Source organism: Spinacia oleracea, chromosome 4 (genome assembly GCF_020520425.1).
Source record: "Spinacia oleracea cultivar Varoflay chromosome 4, BTI_SOV_V1, whole genome shotgun sequence".
NCBI classification, from domain to species: Eukaryota; Viridiplantae; Streptophyta; class Magnoliopsida; order Caryophyllales; family Amaranthaceae; genus Spinacia; species Spinacia oleracea.
This window is the reverse complement of record NC_079490.1, coordinates 127,370,307-127,392,731: the sequence shown is the minus strand read 5'-3', so window position 1 is coordinate 127,392,731 and position 22,425 is coordinate 127,370,307. Positions and strand designations below refer to the sequence as shown.

Here is a 22,425-nt window from a genome sequence, read left to right as displayed (position 1 = left end):
TAAGCACATCTTGCTTATCACTTTTGAGCGTCTTTTCAGCGGTTTTCAGCATACCGTGAAGCTCAGTGAGCGTTTTTTCCAGACTATTCATACTGTAGTTCAGTTTAAACTGATCATACCCGTTATGAAGAGAATGGAGGATGGTGTCTACAGCCATTTCCTGAGAGAATTGCTGATCCAGCCGACTCATATTCTCAATGAGTCCAATCATTTTGAGAACATGTGGACTTACGGGCTCGCCTTTCTTAAGCTTGGTCTCAAGAATTTGCCTATGAGTCTCGAATCTTTCAACTCGAGCTAGATCTTGGAACATGTTCTTCAACTCACTGATGATTGTGAAAGCATCTGAGTTGATGACCGTTTTCTGCAGATCTGCACTCATGGTGGCGAGCATTAGACATTTCACATCCTTGTTGGCATCAATCCAACGATCGAGGGCTGCCTGAGTGACCCCGTCGCCTGCGGCTTCGGGCATCGCCTCATCTAGGACATACTCCTTTTCTTCCTGCATAAGAACTATTTGCAAGTTCCTTTGCCAGTCAAGGAAGTTTTTCCCGTTCAACTTCTCCTTTTCGAGAATTGACCGAATGTTGAATGAATTATTGTTTGCCGTAGTTAAAACTACAATTGAAAAGAATAAACAAATAAATAACCATTCACAGTTTCTCTTAATAAACTTAAATTCTAGCATACATGCATAATTCAATGTTCATTAAGCATTTTATTCAAGTTATGTGTTCCGGCAGGTGTGAATAAAATGATTCCAAGATCCTAAAATCAATGAAGAATTAAGCACAGTATGTATTTTGACTCAATTCTAAAATCTTTTAGGTAAGAAAAAGCCTTTTGCTAATAGTCTAGAAACTACTCTTGGTTGATAGGTACGTCTAAGAACTTATTAGGTAAACCTATCGAATTTTCCACGACATAAAAGGACTCCTTACTTATATCGTTGAGTTTCACCAAAACTAACATGTACTCACAATTGTTTGTGTACCTTACCCCTTTAGAATCAATAAGTAACACCTCGTTATGGCGGAAAACTATTACTAAGATTGATGTAAAGGTTATCCAAGTAAGTGTTATTTTGGCATGGCACCTTTTAACTCAATTTTTAAGTTTGGAACTTAAGGCTCTTACTATGTTAGTTAGATTTTAAGTGAACTAAAATCCTTAATCATGCAACATAATCAAGCCACAATCTCATGCATATTTAAGACATATTTAAAAGAAATAAATAACTTAAAGCATGCATAAGATAAATGTGATCTAGTATGGCCCGACTTCATCTTGAAGCTTCAACTTCAAAGTTCGTCTTGAAAATCTTCGTGGGAGGCACCATTTTCTTCAAATAGGATAAGCTATAATTAAAACTAAATACAACTATTTGATGGTACGCAGACCATATTTGAATTAAAAAACAATTTTGGTACTTTAGACCAATTACATTCAAATTAATGGTACGCAGACCATATTTTCTATCCTATTTGGGCCATACTAGTCACTTCATAACCTGCAAAACAGTACATATACAATATATACCATTCACCCATTCATTATCATGAATGGCCCACATAGCTGGTTAGTAAAACATGTTATGCATCACATAAATATTTGCAGCAATTAATCAAGGGCACCAATAATCTACAAATTATTCAGTCCTTATTAATTCTAATCAAGTTGTTTTAACCTTAAGGATTTGTAGACCTAATCAAGAGTTTATGACCAAAAGGGCTCCCACTTAAACCAATAAATTCATATGCTTTACTAATTTTAAACATAAAAATGTATTTCTAGTCTAACCGGAAACATACAAATTTAATTAAAATTTAAAGCTCATATAAATTTATAATTGAATCCGCTTATTTAATTTATTTTTAAGTCGTATTTTAATTAATTCATGATTTTAATTTTAGTAAAATAATTAGAATAAATAAAATTTATTACAATTATAATATTCAAAATTAAAATCCAAGAAAACAATTTAAATTATTAATTTTAAAATTAATTAAAATTACGAAAACTGAAAATTTCAAATTAAAATTTTAAAACGATCTAATCGTAACGCAACAACCCCACGCAACGCACAGCCATGGGCCACACGCACACAGCCATCGCTGGCCATGTGCGCGCAGCCCATGCGCTGCGTCGCATCGCTGCTGCATTCCATCGCAAGGCGCGCGCCAGCGCTCGTCGCAACAAGCACGCTGCTCACCATTGCTGGGCGCAGCGCTCGTCGCACGCGTTCGCTGCTCACCATCGCTGGGCGCAGCGCTCGTCGCACGCGAGCTTGCGCTCGCTGCGCGCGAGGCTCCGCACGCTTGCGCGAGGCAGTGCGCGCTGTGGCGCAGCTCGCTTGCTGCCCACACGCGACTGCTCGTGCCTTGCTTTCGCCCTTGCCCATGCGCCCATTGCACACAGCCCACGACACAAGGCAGGGCTGCTGCCTTGTGCTCGTGCACCATGCCCTTGCTCGCTGCATTCGTGCCGCATGGGCGACGAGCTCCCTTGCTCGTCGTCGCATGCCCGCACTATACAATACCCCTTAAGGGTAACACGTAGCGTCCATTGCTTTGTGCGTGCAAGTTATATGAGCGAATCGCATAAAAATTAAAAATTTTATTTTCAAAATTAATGACAAATTAATAAATCATATTAATTTCATAATTTTAGGGCGAAAAATCGAAAATTTATTAATTTATTGATTTCCGATTAACATGGATTCAAGTCTAGGTCATAAAAATTTAAATTTAACATAAATTTACAATTTTTATGGTGGTTTTTAATCATAGGTATCTAATTAATTATAACTAATTATGAAAATCAAATTAATTCTAAATTATTCCAATTTTCAACAAATTAATCATAATTACAAATTAGATTGCATAATTAACAAGGCTAGGCATTCAAACTTGTTAAACATATACAGTAGGTCAATCAAAAATTCAAGATTTAATAACAAGAATCGCAAATATTTAATTTAACATCTTAAATTTACGAAATTTTGCGTTCGAAAAACTAAAACCTCCGAAAAGTCATAGTTAGGCTTCGAATTTGAGAATTCTGGGTTCGGCCGAAAATTACTATTTTTGTCAAAATTTTAGAATGCCTTTTACATGCGGAATTGACACAAAAATCACTCGATTTGGATGAGTAACGAAGAAACTGCCGAAAAACTGCGTACGTATAATTAAATAAACGCAATTTGCAATTAATTAACAATTACGAAAATTAATCACCCCTTTTAATTCTTGCAAATTTGTAATATTTAACCATGTTTATGCAATTTAGATTATGAAAATAATAAGAGGCTCGTGATACCACTGTTAGGTTATGATACATATGACAATTCCTAAATCATGCGGAAAAACCATAAAGCCAGGAAAGCATATTATTTACACATAATCATTTAGCATAGAATGGATGCATACATGTTGTAGCGTGCCTTCCCTAGCTGCGCCCGAACCGAACAAGAACAAGTCTTTAGGACTCCAAATGTCGTCCCTCCGTAGATAGTCCACAGTACGTCCGATCCGCCTCAAGTTATACCAACTAGAATCGCCCTTAAGGTGCTTAGGAATTTCGGCTAGTGTTTGCAAGTGTATGGCTGATTTTTATTTCAAAAACTTACCCTTTGAATACTTCAATCGTACCCATAAATTGTGACCCTAGGCACCTATTTATAGGAGTATGGAAAAGGAGTTGTAATCCTACTAGGATGTGGATTTGCTAGTTAGAACTTTATTAGGACTCTAAATAACAAAACAAATCTAATAGGATTAGGATTTTAATCTTTGCACAAATCCTAATAGGATTAGGATTTCCCGCACAAGCATTGCACAAGTCGTGCACCCGCGCAAGCCTTGCAGCCCACGACAGGCGCACAGCCCACGCTGTTGTGCTCTCGCACGCGCGCGCCCTTGGCTGGGCCTGGCCTTGCGCTGGGCCTGGTCGAGGCGTGCGTTGGTGCGTGCGGCTCGCTAGGCGATGGCCTGGCTTCGTGCTGGGCCTTCGTCTAGCGGGCCTCGTCCGATGCTAATTCGTACGATACGCTTCCGATTAAATTCCCGATTCCGGAATTCATTTCCGATACGAACAATATTTAATATTTCCGATTCCGGAATTAATTTCCGTTTCGAACAAATATTTAATATTTCCGTTTCCGGAATTATTTTCCGATTCCGATAGTATTTCCGATTCTGACAATATTTCCGTTTCCGGCTATATTTCCGATTTCGGCAATATTTCCATTTCCGATAATATTTTCCGATACGTACCATGTTTCCGTTTTCGGCAACATCTACGACTTGGATAATATTTATATTTCCGATATGATCCATATTTCCGTTTCCGGCAATATCATCGTTTCCGGAGTATTCATTTCTTGCTTGTGACGATCTCAGCTCCCACTGAAACCAAGATCCGTCGATTCCGAATATCCATAGATAGAGTATTTAATGCCATTAAATACTTGATCCGTTTACGTACTATTTGTGTGACCCTACGTGTTCAGTCAAGAGTAAGCTGTGGATTAATATCATTAATTCCACTTGAACTGAAGCGGCCTCTAGCTAGGCATTCAGCTCACTTGATCTCACTGAATTATTAACTTGTTAATTAATACTGAACCGCATTTATTAGACTTAACATAGAATGCATACTTGGACCAAGGGCATTATTTGCTTCACGCGTGGCTCGTCGAGCCACGCGGGCTGCCACGCCCGTGCCGAGCCGTAGCAACGCGGGCAGCAACAAGCGTGTTGGGTGCCGCGCGCGCGCTCGGCTAGGAAGGGGCGAGCAAGGAAGGTGCCTTGGCTTGCGATAGTAGCGAGCAAGCAAGGCACCTTGCCTTGCGCTGCGCAGCGACGAGCACAACAACACACAGGGGCAGCAGTGATGCTGCGGGTACGTGGGCGCGGCTGCGAGGGGCATGGGCTTTGCTCATGTGCCTCGTAGTGAAGGAAATAATGCCCTTGGTCCAAGTATGCATTCAATGTTAAGTCTTATAAAATGCGGTTCAGTATTAATTAATTATGCAAGTTAATAATTCAGTGAGATCAAGTGAACTGTATGCCTAGCTAGAGGCCGCTTCAGTTCAAGTGGAATTAATAATATTAATCCACAGCTTACTCTTGACTGAACCCGTAGGGTCACACAAATAGTATGTGAACGGATAAAGTATTAAGTGAATTAAATACTCCATTTATGGATATTCGGAATCGACGGATCTCGGTTCCAGTGGGAGCTGAAATCGTCAAAAGGAAAATTATGAATACTCCAGAAACGATGATATTGCCGGAAATGGAAATATGGATCGTATCGGAAATATAAATATTATCCAAGTCGTAGATGTTGCCGGAAACGGAAACATGGTACGTATCGGAAATATTATCGGAAATGGAAATATTGCCGGAATCGGAAATATTACCGGAAACGGAAATATTGCCGGAATCGGAAATATAATCGGAATCGGAAATATTATCGGAATCGGAAATATTAAATATTTGTTCGAAACGGAAATTAATTCCGGAATCGGAAATATTAAATATTGTTCGAATCGGAAATGAATTCCGGAATCGGAAAATTAATCGGAAGCGCGTCGTACGAAATAAACATCGGACGAGCTTGCTAGACGCAAGGCCCATCACGAAGCCAGGCCTGCGCCTAGGGAAGCTCGTGCACAGCAAGGTGAGCAAGCAGCCCGCCAAGGCACGCAAGGCCTAGCCAAGCAGCACGTAAGGCCAGGCCCAGCGTGGGGCAAGGCCAGCAAGCTGGCACCCCCCTTGTGGGATGCGTTGCAGCTGCTGGGCCGAGCCAGCCCACTGTGCGCGCGGGCATGCCCTTCGTGGGTTGTTCGTGCATGTTGGTGTGTTCGTGTATGTTACGAATCTTTAAGCTTCTAGGATTTATCCGATTATACTATTTTCCTAAAACTACTAGAATTAGTTGTTGAGTTAAACACTAAATTAATAGATTTAATTAGTATCTAATTCTAATAAGATTAGATAAGTTGAATCCTAGTAGGTTTCTAGTTCCGATAATCCTACCCTATAAATAGGTGATGGCAATCACAATTTATGAGATATCAATTCAAGTATTCATATAGTTTTAAGCTAAAACTAAAGTTAATAATTTGCCACAAATTATAATCGAATAAACATAAAACCTTAGGATAAATTCTAGTTAATTGAATCTAAGGCGGATCCGAACGTGTTGTGGACTATCTACGGAGGGACTACACTTGGAGTCCTAAACTTGTTCTTGTTCGGTTCGGGAGCAGCTAGGGAGGGCACGCTACAAATGTATGCATCCTAAATTATGCTAATTGTTATGTGGCAATTAATTTGGATTCCTGGCTTTATGGTTTTTCCGCATGAAATATATGTTTTATATTTGTCATAACCTAACAGTGGTATCACGAGCCTCTAATTAATTCCATAATCAATTATAGTTAACATGGTTAAATTTTATAAATTTGCAATGAATTAAAGGGGTGATTAATTTCGATTTTTGTAATTAATTGCAAATTCGTGCGATTATTTAATTATATGTTCACAGAATTTTCGGCAGCTTAGTCAATAATGGTCGGAATCGTATAATTTTATAGTGAATTTCGCATGTAAACGACGTTTTAAAATTTTGACTAAAATCAAAGATTTGATGCCGAACCCATAATTCCCAAATTCGAAGCCTAACTATGACTTTTCGGAGGTTTTAGTTTTTTCGAACGCAAAATTTGTAATTTTTAAGATGTTAAATTAAGTATTTGCGATTCTTGTTTGTAAATCTTGAATCTAATTACAACATCAGTTTTCCAGAAACCCTAAACCTAATTCTAATATTACGTTCTTCAGTTTTCTCTCTGTGAAAACTGTTCATCCCGAAAAGTAAAAACTCTTGAGTGATTGTCTAAGCTACGATTACCAAGACGGATCTGAACGTGTCGGTGAACCAAGTAGAGGAACGACAAGTGGAGTTCTTTGTTCGTGTTCGTTGATACATTACTCGGGAAAACACGCTTCGAATATAAGTTTGTTTAATCTGTGCTTTATACATGTTTCCTTGCTTTGGGGATTGTGCCGCACATGTTATGTATGTTTAACTGTATTCCCCTACAACGACAACTTTTTCACAATGGCCTACCTACTAGGGATAACATAGTATATCGGAATATTGACATTCCTATTAGTTGCACTTTCTGCACTTCTCACAATGAAACCCAAGATCCCCTCTTTCTACATTGCCCTTCTACTAAAGAATTTGGGATTATGCTACAACTATCCGTTGGCTAGGTACTCACCTTCAAGAAAATTCTATTTTTTCATTGTTCCGAAATATGCGAAATAATGCCAGTCTCCCAATAGAAAATAATAACTTCCTTCTGGAGCATCTAAAAAATTAGAAATGCAGTTATTTTTAAACACGCCTCATTCTTTGCATTATAGAGCTTTTAAATTAATGAATGGAACACTCGCACTTGTTTTGACTCTTTGGTTCAATAAAGAAATCTCCTAAAAGTTCATATCGCTCTATCCAAGTTTCTTGGGTGCCACCTGCCCATGGCACCCTCAAACTCAACTTTGATGGCTTTGTTCGCCATAACTCAATGTGCAACAAGTGTCGTAATTAGGGACCATCTGGAAAACAATATTGCTAGTCAGTCTTTCAATCTGGGGGGCTACCCCCCCTTTTCTTGCAGAAGCTATTGCACTCCGCAATGGATTATTATTGTCAATGGAAAACAATTATTCGACATATTTTCATCGAGGGAGATGATTTACTTATAATTCAGATTTAGCAACAACGAGCTCAGATTTCACAAAATACAGCTGGTTATGGACGACATAAAACAACTACTCTTTAATTTTGACATCCATAATTCGAGACCTGTATATTAAGTAGCTAAGGCCCTGTTCTGTTCGACTTATTTTGACTTATTTCAGACAAAATAAGTTCAGATAAGTTCAGTTAAGTTCTGATAAGTTCAGTTAAGTTCAGATAAGTTCAGATAGTATAAGTTCAGCAAAAATAAGTTTTTTTTCAGACATTTTCACATACAAATAAGTTTATTTTAGACAAAATAAGTTTTTTTCAGATAAAATAAGTTCAGTTAAGTTTAGATAAGTGCAAATAAGTCCAGTTAAGTTCAGATAAGTTCAGATAATATAAGTTCAGTAAAAATAAGTCCAATAGAACGGAGCCTAATTGTACTGCTGATTACATAATATCCATTGGTCATCACATTACAAGTCACCTAGATTTTGATCTATAAATAATACATTTTCTTATTTATTTCCTTAAATAAGTTAGGATATAATTTTGAGAAAAAACTATCCAAATTTCTGTGTACCTTTCCTTTTTACAAAAATAAATAAATTCAAACATCGTACACCAAGTGGCAAACCACGAAGAACAATGCCCTCAAGGCTCACACAGTCACGCTTGGCATGAGTCGTGTGCAAACACCCAAAAAAACTGCAAAATAAACAAAAAAGAAAATGCCAAAAATTCAACTGCCAAAAAAATAAAGGAAAAAGCACAGAATTCCTGGAATCATGAATCCTATCATCATCACCTGTTCAAAAGCCAAAAAAATTTCCACGAATAACAACTTTAACCTCAAACCCATTTCTTTCCTTTTTAATCCTCCTTAATAAATTTATCTTTTTTTCTTCGACAATTGAAAAGAAGAACAATTTAAAAACTGTAAAAATAAAAAAAGGAATTAATTTTAGAGAGATGGAAGGAAGTAGAGCTAGTGGAGAGAGAAATACTGTTCGTTGGTTTGTTCTTAGCAACTCCTTTAATCAATTCCATTTCCCACACAAACAACAATCACAATCCCAATCCTTTTTTTTAATTTTATTATTACACCAACTCTTTGTTATTCTTCGTATTAATATTCAGTTTTATTATTATTATTTTCTAATAATATTAATGTTGAAGAAAGAATGCTACAAATTTTGTTGCTTTAATTCTTCTAAATCATTATTATTATTTATTATCGTAATTCCCCAAAAAATCTTACCCAATTCAACAAGCAAAGCAATCTCATCTCATATTGTTCGTCAATTGTCACTAATTAACTTCTAGAGAGAGACTACCTTTTCATGTTCAAGAGAGAGAAAGTGTGGTCTCACTGATTTCTGATATTTTTTTTTTACTATAATTTTGCACCAATTTATCTCTTTCTTTTTCTTTCTATTCTATCTTTCTCCCTCTTTATTCGTTGTCAAAATACCTAACTTCTGATTTTCGGATGAATTTTGTTCTTTGCATTGATTTTCAATTACCCAATTCGATTCCCACGATTTGTTCATCTGGGTAGTTGTTGTTTTTGTGATTTGGTGACTCTAGATCTGTTTTCGACGATTTATAGGGTTTTGTTTTGGGTCGAATTTGGGGAAATTTAGCCAATGGAGGGTGGGAGTTGTTCTGATGGAGAGAAGAAACCGCCTGAAAGCGGTGGCGGAGGCGGTGGAGGTAGTGGTGGTGGGGAGCCTAAAACTAAGAGGAAGATGAAGACGGCTTCTCAGCTTGAAGTTCTTGAGAAAACCTATCAAGGTTTGTTTTTTATTTTATTTTTTTATATTCAATTTTGTTATTAATTTGAAGTTGGTGGGTTTCTAATTGTTTTTTATGATCCTTATGAATCTATAGTTGCGACTTACCCAGCAGAAGCATTGAGAGCAGAACTTTCTGTGCAATTAGGGCTAACTGATCGCCAATTACAGATGTGGTTTTGTCATAGGAGGTTAAAGGACAGGAAACCACAACAAGGAGGAGGAGGAGGAGGAGGAGGAGGGGGAGGTGGTTCAGGGAAGAGGTCAAAGAAGAGGGAGGCGTCACCCGCTGCTGCTGCTGCTACAGGTGGGCCTAATGTGGCTGTTGCACCACTACTGCCGCCGGCTCCGGCTCCTGTGGGGCTTAGAGATGAGATGCTTGGTGCTGAGTTGGGGAATGAACATGGGTCAGGGTCTGGATCAGGTTCTAGTCCTTATGGCCATATGGACCCACGCCGGGGTTATGTGGGCCGCCCTGGGGTTGCTGTGCCCAGAATTAGTGGGCATGGGAGGTACTATGAGCCTTCTCAATCAGTAGCCGAGCTTCGGGCTATTGCATTTGTGGAAGCACAGCTTGGTGAGCCACTTAGGGATGATGGCCCTGCTCTTGGGATGGAGTTTGATCCTCTGCCTCCTGGTGCTTTTGGTGCTCCCATTAGTAAGACTCACTTTCTTATTTTATTTTTATATTCTGCTTTATGATTTCAACTTTTAAGCAAAAACAACCGAGGCCATTGTACTCATTCTGTTGCTCGTGTCATCTGTATAAGCAAACAGTTCCTTCCTGATACATTTTACTTAACCAAGTTTAATAATTTATAAGAACATATAGTGCTTACATGACCTATTGATGTAGTCTTTGTATAATAGAACTTTTGTTTTGAATTATGAAACTATTGGACGTTTTGCTCACCGCAAGTTGTTTTTTCACCAGGGGAGATAATCTTTTCAGACTGGTACTATTGGATAATTCTTGATGGTGTAAAATCATCACAAATATATATGCTTTCAAAATCAATAAACACCTTACTGGATTTAGCCTTGTGAGCAAAAGCAATAACTGTTTTGAATGTCATCTGAAAATAATTTCGTTGAATATAAATGAAAAAAGTTTGTCTATGAGTGCATTATTAGGTTATGTGTTATGTTTGAATTTTCACTGTTCTAGACGATCAACTAGTATGTACTAAATATATATAGGAAGTACACTAGTTGTTGGTTGGTTTTTTTGTGAGTTGATATGTTCCAAATTGTTTAGGGGTCTGATATCAGATCTGTTATTGAAATTGGGTTGTGAGAATGATTTTTTTTTTCTGTGGCTTTGCTAACTGAAAATGTCATGTTTCATATGAAAGATTGATAAAGGTTAAATCTCATTTTGTAGCAACAACAACAGCACCGCAAAAGCCAACTGGACGAACGTACGAGTATGATCGTGCTGATGCTAAACCTGTCAAGGTTAATTTTTTTCTCACTTTATTTTAGCAAATTTGCAATATACTTGTTTCTGTTGGGATTTTTATATTTTTTTCTTTGAATATCCCCCCACTCCGTTTCTGTTACTTCCACCATTTTCCTTGGACAGAAGAGTTGCACGACCCATCATTATGACAAGTCTGTTGGGGCTTATTTTATTTGCTATGCTGTTGATTGCCTTTTATTTTTGAATCATGAAGGCATTCTTTTGATTCGGGGCATTGGTTACTAATTCTTGTCATGATGAACGTGTTAATCTGTATGTGCTGTTACATTCTGGAGCACTTGTTTACTGATTGCTGAAGGGAAATGTATGTGAAGCATAGCGTAAAGGGTTTTTATTGTGTGTGTGTGTGTGTGTGGGTGTTATGGACTTGGGGGTAGTTTGGATGAATAGAATGCTTTCAAGTAGGTATTTTTTCTCCTTCTCATTCGTTCACTTTTGAAGCGGTATCTGAAAAAACATAAACCAAGAGAAGTTCTTTTTCGTGTTCCTTTAGGAAGATAAACTGTTAAGTCGTAAAGTCATTTGTGTGTTTCGTGTGTGTAAAATGAATGTTTAGGTTCAGTGGTCTTAGAATCTGTTGACTGAAACTCGGTTCATGAAAAGAAAGACGTAGGGATGGTTGCTAATTGATTTCTCAGAAAATATCTCCTTTTGAAAGAATAGGAAGATGGTTGAAGTTGTTGAGAAGTCAGAATATGGTTTCATTTGATAGCTGAAAGTTATTACTTTTAAAAGGTAATTTAGCTGGTATAGAATGTTTTAGATGAAATCGCAATTTAGAACTAAAACCATTAAAATTGAACCGCTTGGTGATGAGCAGTTGCGGTATCTGGTAAGCTTGGTTCACTAAATCGCTTGGTTAACAAAATTGCTTTGTTAACAAAATTGCTGCCCATATCCACTACCCCTTTATGAGGGACTCTCTCTTAGTCTCAATGTTAATTGACTAACTTTTTTGATAGAAAAGAGATTATATAACAGTAGGGAAAAAAGAGGAGAAACAATGAGGACAAGTAGTCCTCTCACCTGAAACTAAATTACCTATTTCCCCAAGGCCCCCAATTCCTTCACAATTTGACTAATTCTTTAAAGTTTTAATTCCAAGCTGTTGATGTGGAGCTTTTAATGCATGGTTTCTAGCAGGGTTCTAATAGAGCTCCACATGAGTACCAGTTTCTTCCTGAGCAGCCAACTGTAAGAAGTGAGTCTTATGAAAGAGTGGCTCAATCTCACTACTATGGCTCCCCTTCTGATGGGCCAGGAACCAAGACTCCTCCGTTATCTAGTGGACGCTCATACATTCATGGTTATGAAGAAGTGCCTGTGGTGTATGGTGTTCCAAATCAGGTGTCTAGTCTGAATTTGATGTCTCAAGGAAAGGTGGGTAGCCTTATGCCATCTACGTCAGGGGACTATGAAACCATTGCACGGAAGTCTCCATATATGAATATGGGCATGGAATCACCTTTCAGTGCACACCCAACCTCAGGATTGGACAATGCACTAATCTCATCTGAGAGGCGTGCCACCCAAGAAGAGGATGCTGGGAGATTGGAAAGAAAGCGCAAGGTATTTTGTTGACCAAAATCTATCCCATTTCCCTATTTTTAGAAAATTTATTGGTGGTGCTAATGCAGATTCTTTATGGCCTGATTTAGTTTGCTCCTTGTTTTTGCAATCTACTCATGTATCTTTGTACATTTTTCACTTTAGAATGAAGAAGCAAGAGTAGCCAAGGAAATTGAAGCTCATGAGAAAAAAATGCGGAAAGAATTGGAGAGGCAAGATATTCTGAGAAAAAAGGTACTTTAGATCCCTTACTGACTATTTCTAAAGTTAAGATCCCGTTCGGTATCACTGTTCGTTTGCAACTTTTAGTTTTATGATTTTGAAAGTCATATGGTTCAGACTGAATGATGAACTAAAAATCAGTCATACTTGTAATTGTCATGTTAATTATTAAAATTCCCTCAAAAAAAATGTTAATTATTAATTGACAACAAAAAACTGGAAACTACTTTTTGTGGTTTCAATACATTTTATGTTTTTGTTTCCTAAAGAACAGAAAACTTGAAGCCAAAAGCGATATTGAATGGGCGCTAACTCTTTTCTTTCTTTATACTGTTGCATATTACCTGTGAGGCTGTGACTAACACAATGCATTCATAATTTAAGAGAGAAGAACAATTGAGGAAGGATATGGAGAGGCAAGACCGCGAGCGAAAAAAGGAAGAGGAGAGGCTATTGCGTGAAAAGCAGCGGGAAGAGGAACGGTACCAGCGAGAGCAAAAACGCGAAATGGAACGAAGAGAAAAGTTTTTATTGAAAGAGACTATTAGAGTATGTTTAGAAATTAGATACGTCTCCATTACATGCACTTTCCGTTGAGGATGTCTAATTGTGTTGCCTTAATAATACAGGTTGAAAAAATGAAGCAAAAGGAAGAACTACGCAGAGAAAGAGAAGCAGCTAGACAGAAAGCTGCTAATGATAGAGCTGTTGCCAGAAGACTTGCCAAGGAATCAACGGAGCTTATCGAAGATGAGAGATTAGAGCTAATGGAGATAGCTGCTTCACGAAAGAGCTTGACATCCATCTTGTCACTTGATAGTGAAACTTTGCAAAACCTTGATTCATTTAGAGGTAGCTACTATGACTAAACTCACTTAATATACTATGTCATGCTCAGTGCAGGTTTCTAAGTTGTAAAACACAGGCTTTTGCAAAAGTGGGGTATTTAGTGTGGAATCAAGTGATTGCAATCTTTGTATAAGCAATGGACTGAACATCAGAATGCTTATTATTCTCGTGCACAATTCGTAATGATTAGTTTGAAGCATCCTTGCAGAAAGGAAGGAATGTTATGCTTGGTAATGCGGTGAATTAATATATGTCCACTGGAAACACTCTCATATGAAAAAAATCTTGTTCTTCAGCTGATTTTTCTTTAATCATTAAGGAATTTTCCTTGAGCCCACAACTATGATGTTTATAACACAATCCAACCTCACACGACACCATGTATTGATTAAAGAAAACCATTTATAGCGTGTATAGTAAAATGAGAACGCCATATATTAATTCCAGAAAACCATTTGTAGCGGGTATAATAAAATAGTTGAAGGAGTTATAATGGATTTTATCTTGGAAGCAGGCTTTGTAATGGTTAGCAGTTGACATACTGAGATACACAGGACAATAACTTTAAAACCAAGAAAGTAATCTTTTTATTTAGTGTGTTTATTCATCCAGCTAGAACTATTTAGCTTTTATTCCCTCTGTCCCATGTTTAACCTCCCACTTTCCACTTTGATATTTCCCAACAAAACTCCCCATTTCCTTTTATATTATAAGTTTATTTCTATCCTTGATATATACTTCATATGTTATTTCAATTTCAATACTTTGCTATACTTCTTTCGCTCTCTATCAACTTTTTCATATGACCTTTATAACTGTGCCACTCAAATTTTGGAAGTTAAAATGGAATTGAGAGAGTATTTTGTATAAAAGAACGTGTTTTGTGAGCCACAACAAGAGAGATGACTTGCAAAATGTGAAACGAGAAGTTATTTTCTTCCATTGTTGCCGTGTAAATTTTCATTGTCTATTGTCTATAAGCCTTATGTTACTAACAATTGCCAGGATGAAGACCTTTTTAAATAGTATATATAGAATCTGAAAGGGAAAGCAATGCTGTGGATCTGATTTGAGCTACTGAACATTTATTTGCTTTTGTCAATTAGTAGCCCGTGTTGAAGATTTTTCATGAATTGATCTCTTATGACTTATTGGTTCATTCAATATTTGTGTTTTAGAGATGCTGCGGGTGTTCCCACCAAAGTCTGTGCAGTTAAAAAAGCCGTTTGCAACGAGACCGTGGATGGGTTCTGAAGAGAATGTGGGAAATCTTTTGATGGTGAGACTGAGCTACTCTTACATAAGTTTGATACTGCAATTGGAGAATCTGATTACCGTTAATTTTTTTTTATCTGATTAGCGGTAATTGTCTTCTAGTGATTGTTGATAATAGGTGCTTCTTTGCCTGCCAGATTTTAGTTTGGCGAGTTTTCGTTGTGTGCTTGTATGTCCATGTGTTCGCATAGGCTTGATCTCCGCTAATGTTATGGTCTCCGACTTAGAATTTGGACTAATATACTGCATTATCACGTGAGACCAATGTTCTACCTTGTTATCTTATGCCTCACAAGGTAGATGGTTGAAATAAAATTGAATGCATGCAGACTCACTTGCAGAGAGGCTGTTTTGTTCAAACTTTAACGGGAGAGCCATATATTGCTGCTTGCTTCGACAAATAAGATAATAACACAGACACCATATGATCAGCTGTGTGATTCCCTTGAGCTCGGAACTCAATAAGACCAAATGGTTAGTTACAGGAAGTAGCCAACTCACTTCTTGAGTGAGAAATTGTTGAACAATGGTCCAATTTTAGCAAAATCCAGTTTAACCTCTGAGTTTGTCCTGCTGATCAATGGTTTAACATAAATCTGGTACACCTGCAAGTTTTTGCTAGAAGGGAATTGCTTTTGACTTTTGAGTGTACATCTATTTGCCTGTGCATCTATTTGCTTGTGGATGAAATGTGCATACGCTATGTTTGGGGTGCTGGGGGTGGGTTGCATTATGACTTATTTTGGTGCTATCTCCTGAACTTACTAAGTATTACTCTAGTTCATATTGATAATTTTCCTTTACTTGGTGATGGTGTTACTCCCCCCCCCCCAACATGTTTTACGATGGTGTTAGAAACCCTCTTTGTTGTATATATGATGTTGTTGAACTATTACTCTCGATTTCAGGTCTGGAGATTTCTTGTCACATTTGCTGATGTTCTTGGATTGTGGCCATTTACTCTAGATGAGTTTGTGCAAGCTTTTCATGATTATGTAAGTCCATGAACTTTTCATCCGTAAAACCCTTCTACATCTTTACTTGATATGAATCATGAAGGTCAAGATAGCAATCTTACCATCTTTTATGATTGCTGTTTGTCTAGGATCCCCGGCTACTGGGAGAAATACATGTATCTCTTCTGAGAACTATCATTAAGGACATTGAGGATGTTGCTAGAACACCTTCCACTGGGTTGGGCGTAAACCAAAACAGTGTGGCTAATCCAGTTGGTGGACATCCTCAGATAGTTGAAGGGGTAAGTTGTCTTTTATTGCTGCTCATTTGTCAAAAAAGAAGGAAAAGAAAAGGCATTGAAACCTTATAATCTGTTTTCAGGCATATGCATGGGGTTTTGACATACGCAGCTGGCAGTGCAACTTGAACCCATTGACATGGCCAGAAGTACTTCGGCAGTTGGCTCTCTCTGCAGGTTTTGGGCCAAAACTGAAAAAAAGAAATACCGAGCAGGCATATTCTCGCGAGGAGTACGAGGTATGATCTCTTTGCAGTAGTTAGTATGACGGTATGACCTTTTAATATAGTGTCGTTTTTACCCTTATCTTTTTACTGCCACGATGTAACTTGGATTTGTCACAACCTTCCTATTCACCTAAACTGTGCAGCAGTGCAGAGCTTTTGAACTAAATCCATGGGCTCAGTAGTGGTTTGACAGTTTAAATACTGTAGTTTACAAGTTACTCCCCCCGTTACTAAATACTTGCAACAATTCGACTTTTGCACTATTCATACATAAACTTTGACCACATTTTCTTACTAATATATAAAAATCAAATGTTATTGTGTAATATTGTTGTCGGATGAATCGGATTAGTCTCAATGTTTAGTGTTCGAATATCAACTTTTAAAATGGTTATCACGGCAAGTGTGCTAAACTGTTGCAGTTGTTCAGGAATGGAGGGAGTAGCTTTTAACTCAGCTATAATCATCCAGATTTATTCTAATCCTTGTGCCATATACGATATACCAAGTGGGTAATACAGAGGGGTAAACTGTCAATAATAGAAGTACAGTTACAGTGTAAATTAGCAACTATTTGTTATGAAAAATCATTGAACATTTGTATTAACTTCCGAATCAGCTCAGGCTGGGTCATGTAGGTAATTCAAATCAGGTAATTGGGTATGGGTTAGTTATGCCACATCTAATTGTAATAGCTTAGCTTTACTTGAGCTTTTTTCAACCTCTTGTTATTTGTTTGTATGTATCTTGTTGCTGGTCTAATAGTTAATTTTTTCGCTAATGATGTCAGGGTAATGATGGTATTGACATAATATCTAATTTACGTACCGGAGCAGCAGTTGAAAGTGCTGTTGCTATTATGCGGGAGAGGGGTTACTCTAATCCACGCAGGTCCAGGCACAGACTGACCCCTGGCACAGTAAAATTTGCAGCATTTCATGTTTTGTCTCTCGAGGGAGGCAATGGGCTAAACATATTGGAAGTTGCTGATAGAATACAGGTAAACGTAGTTATTTGCTGTCTTATAATCACTCTTGGTTATTCAAACTTCTAAATTCTAATTATAGGGATTTATTTATTTGTTAGAAATCTGGACTTCGTGACCTGACCACAAGCAAAACACCTGAAGCATCAATTGCAGCAGCATTATCTAGGGATACAAAACTTTTTGAAAGAACTGCGCCTTCAACATACTGTGTTCGTTCCCCCTTCAGGAAGGATCCTGCTGATGGAGAAGCCATTCTGTCTTCTGCCAGGGAAAAAATTCGGGAATTCAAAATAGGTTTTGTAGATGGAGTTGAGGCAGATGTTGATGGTATGGAGGCTGATGATGTTGAGAAAGATGAAGACTCTGAAAGCGATATAGCTGAAGATCCTGAGATTGATGATTTGGGTACTGAGCTGACTCCAAACAATGATGTGAATCCTCTTTATGATGGGAATAGTTCTGTACCAAAAGTTGAGTCAGACAATGGAAGTAGGGATTTGCATTCCCATGTTGTCGATAAAACACCCAATGGACTCGCTGACGCTGGTAATGTTTTGTCTTCTGCTCATTTGGAAAGCTTTAAGGAGCTGAATGATAATGGATGTTTTGCTGAGGAATCTATGGATGTTGGTGGAATTTGCCAAGAGACCAATAGTACTGATCATGAAGACACTGATATTGATGAAAGCTGTCCTGGTGAACCTTGGGTTCAAGGACTTATGGAGGGAGAATACTCAAATCTTAGTGTTGAAGAGCGCCTCAATTCTCTAGTGGCCCTTCTTGGTGTGGCTACTGAGGGTAACACAATTCGAGTTGTCCTAGAGGTTAGTGTTTTCATGTCTTTTTCTCTCCTGTGATTGAAGCTCTATTTCTTCCTATACTAAAATTATGTTGCTTTGCTCTGGCATGAAACAATTTTAGGAGCGTCTGGAAGCAGCCACTGCACTGAAAAAGCAAATGTGGGCTGAAGCTCAACTGGACAAACGTCGGTTGAAAGAAGAATATCTTCTGAAGACTCCTTATGCAGCATTTGTCCCAAACAAGACAGAATCAAACACTATCTTATCTGCACCTGATAGTAGGCAGAGTCCAATGCTTGCTTTGGATGAAAATACTAATGACCCAATGGTGAATCTTGCAATTCAGCAAAAGCCATTTCATGAGGCTCATAACGATTATAATTTACATTCAGACCTTCTCTCTGATAAGAATTTGACAACACCAAATGTTGCTGCGGGTTCAGATAATCTTGCTTTGCAGCAGTCTGCATATGCTGCTGAGAGATGTCGAGCTCAAATGAAGTCTTACATTGGACACAAAGCTGAGGAGATGTATGTTTATAGGTCGTTGCCGCTTGGTCAGGATCGTCGACGAAACAGATACTGGCAGTTTGTTGCATCTGCTTCTTGCAATGATCCTGGTGCTGGAAGGATATTTGTGGAATTGCATAATGGTAGTTGGAGGCTCATTGACTCTGAAGTGGTCTATCTCTCTCTCTACTCCATTTCATCTCCATTTCCCCCCCTCTCTTGTTTGTTCCTCTTAAGTGTCACAAGTGCTAACATGTTTTCGTTTAAGAAAGAATTTTTCCTTGCCAGCACTTAAACAATTTAATTACCTACACCTGATATACTCTTCTTTTTCTTACTCCATGCAGGGTTTTGATGCTCTTTTAGCTTCATTGGATTTACGTGGGGTCAGGGAATGTCATTTGCATGCACTGTTGCGAAAGGTTGAGCCTCTGTTTAAGGAGTCTGTTAGAAAGCAGCAGGACAGACCGAATTCCATAAAAGCCGAAACTTCCGAATTACATTTTAACCCTGAAAGCAGTGGTGGTACAGATAGCCCTATTAGTACTGTTTGTGCTTCAAATTCTGAGATACCAGAACCCTCATCATCATTTAAGATAGAGAGTGGAAGAAACAATCTTGAAGTAAAAAATGCCTTTAAGAGGTACACAGATTTTGAGGAGTGGATTTGGAGAGAATGTTTCTCTTCTTCAGTTTTATGTGGCACTAAGTACGGTAAGAAGAGGTGTATGGAGTTGGTGTGCAAATGTGATTCTTGTCACGATCTTTATTTTTTCGAAGACAGTCACTGCCCTACCTGCCATAAAACGTACAGTGCATATGACAAGAGCTTTAATTTTTCTGACCACATAGCCCAATGTCAGGAGATTAAAGTCAATCTTGAGTGGAACCTCCAGCATCTAGAATATCCTCCAAGGATAAGATTGATCAAGGCCTTCCTAGCTCTAGTGGAGGTGATTTACGATATCTTTCTTACTTCCATGAAATCCGCTTCTTCTCGTTTGTGATATGGCTGAACTTTTATTTTCACTCTTTTCAACAGGTTTGCATCCCTCCTGAAGCCTTTCAACCTATTTGGTCAGACACCTATCGAAAATCCTGGGGTATGAAGCTACATATGTCATCATGCGCAGAAGACCTTCTACAGGTTTTAATTTCTTTCTCACTTACTATTTGATTCTAGTCTTACTGCGTTATGTCAACTTCTATGGGTGTCGATTCATTCTGATTCTCCATGTTCTTGTTTTGCCTGCTTTGTACTACATTTTTGTTACCTGTGTCTTAACAGTTTGATGTGTATGGTTCAACTTTTGTATGTCTTCAGGCCCTGTCACTACTAGAAGGAGTGATAAAAAGGGATTTCTTGTTGTCAAATTTCCAGACAACGGGTGAACTTTTGGCTTCTGGTAATGGGATAGGGTATGGTGTCAATGATGCCTCCAATTTTGGAGCTGTGACTACGCTTCCATGGATACCCCAAACAACATCAGCAGTGGCGTTACGGCTCATGGAACTTGATTCAGCAATTTCGTATCTGCCAGATCAGAAAGCAAAGGATACAGAGCCTAGGCATTTTCTGGTAAGTGTTCTGAATTTGTAAGTCTTTTTCATGTGTGGTATGATGCTGTAAATCGAGGTTAAGCTGAGAAATTCTGGGTTTCTGCCAAGTATGAACCTCCAATAGTTTGATCGATTGTCTCTTTGGGCTGTGTCTTCTGTTTTTCTTTTATGGGGCTAGGGGGGTCAGTTGTCTCTTGTGGCTATGGTGGGTCTTTTTACCTCTAGTTTTGAGGATGCTTATGTGGATCATTGCCTATTTATGCCTCTAGTGATGTTAAAAGCTATTGTTCTTTCTTGAGGACCTTGACCTTCTCTTAGTCTGGCACTCTGGTTAGTGGTTACTACCCGCAGTAGCAGTAATCTTTTAATTTTGGACCATTATTTTTCAAACCTCAGAATCATTAACATTTAGTTGATAGTATTTGGTGGTGATGCATATGCAAACTTTTTGAGATTTGACTCAAACTGATATATGGCAAGGTCTCTCTCTTACTCTCTTGTATTCAGAATCTAGAGTTTGTTTAAGACTTGTTTTGACCGGGCCTTGTTTACTATTTATTGGACCATGGTGTATTTGTTTGGCACTTTAGTGTAAAGTCAAGTGATAATTTCATGGTTTTCTTTCATTGTCTGATATTTTTCCGGTGGTAATTTGTTTGTGCGAACATTGATGGTCTCTGAATAATAATACTTAAATGTTTTTCCCTTTCACTGTTGACCCTAGAAACTTCCTTCCAAGTACACTGTTGTGAGAAATGTCCAAGAGGATGAGTTTGCGGGTCCAACACGTCAACAGGAAGATGCGTGGTTTGACCGAGGGAGTGATGTTGGATTTGCTGCTATACGTGGTAGTCGGGGTCGTGGCCGTGGGCGATCGCGTGGTGGAAGATCCCAAAGGAGGGGTGGAGTTGGCGAGGTACTTGGGGGATGGAAAGGCCGCAATAGTCGTGGCAAAGGAGGGCGTAAGCGTGGTCGCCGTTCTGTCCGTAAAAGGCAAAAGGCAGTTAAGAAGACAACAGCGGCTGCAGCTGCTGTTGCTGATAGGAGTCTACCCGAGCCAATAATCTTTGATAAATCTCCTCCTGGTTTCTCCGGGAGGGATGTATGGGATCATGAAGAGAGTAGACAGATGATGATGCAAGTGGATGAGGAGGAGGTTGATGTCAATGATGATAGCAACTCAGAGTATGACGATGAATTTAATGGACAAGCTTCTGGGGATGAATATGATGATGACCCCATGGCTGTTGATGATTATGCAGCTGTATATAATGGCAGGCCTCCTCATTTAAGTGATTATAATAATAATGTGGATGATGGCGATGAAGAGGATGATGATGATCAAGATGAAGAAGAAGTGGGAGATTACGAACAAGGGGCAGATGAAGATGATGATGTGGATGTTGATGTTGATGTTGATGTTGATGGCGCTGAATATGAACAAGCTGAGTTAGAAGAAGATGTTGGAGGATATTTGAATGCAGATTCAGATGATGAGATTGAGGTGAATAGAGATGATGATAGAATGCGAATGCGTGATGATCATAGGGACCAAGATAACACTTCTGAATCTGATGCTTCAAGTGATTATAGTAGTGATTAGGTTATAAGTAATACTTTGAAATTTTATCTTAAGGGTTTAGAGGTCTACTTAGTATAGTATGTAAATGTCGTGCCAGTTTAGTAACAAGTTAGTTCCATCTTCACCAGATGAGGCTATAAATTTAGTGGGACTTCAGTTTATCCCAGTTGTAACAATTATGAATATATTCTGCAGTTTATCAGCTCACTACTCAATCAAAATTTTGGTCCGCTTTTGTTTCCTTGTACCCGAACATAGGTGCACTGTTTTACATCAAAATGTTCCACAGAGCATTTGAGTTGAGGAAAAAATAATCTATTAAAGCGTACATCAAGAGTGATACGTGTCACTTCTTGGTGTAAACTTTTTTCGCCAATTATTTTTTCCCTAAAAATTTTCTACTTTATTTATTTATTTTCCAATTGATTTGCTACAGTTGAAGAATTTGATGAACCTAATCGATTTGATACTCCTAGTACACTCGATAATCATAATCGATTTGGTAATTCACCTCGATTTGATAATCTTCTTCGATTTGTTAC

The 22,425-nt window shown here is 38.3% G+C and overlaps 1 protein-coding gene across 1 annotated transcript; it reads left to right on the top strand.

Moving 5' to 3' along the window:
• The first annotated feature begins 8,580 nt into the window (after positions 1-8,580).
• LOC110799780 (homeobox-DDT domain protein RLT2) lies at positions 8,581-22,130 on the top strand. Its single transcript, XM_022005048.2, has 18 exons — positions 8,581-9,564; positions 9,661-10,221; positions 10,948-11,021; positions 12,190-12,615; positions 12,760-12,849; positions 13,222-13,386; positions 13,467-13,689; positions 14,865-14,965; positions 15,870-15,956; positions 16,067-16,219; positions 16,300-16,455; positions 17,234-17,443; positions 17,530-18,255; positions 18,353-18,913; positions 19,089-19,694; positions 19,784-19,888; positions 20,066-20,320; positions 21,026-22,130. Exons 1-18 carry the CDS (start codon positions 9,417-9,419, stop codon positions 21,902-21,904), a joined length of 5,526 nt encoding a protein of 1,841 aa, XP_021860740.2. The 5' UTR covers positions 8,581-9,416; the 3' UTR covers positions 21,905-22,130.
• The last annotated feature ends 295 nt before the right edge of the window (positions 22,131-22,425 follow it).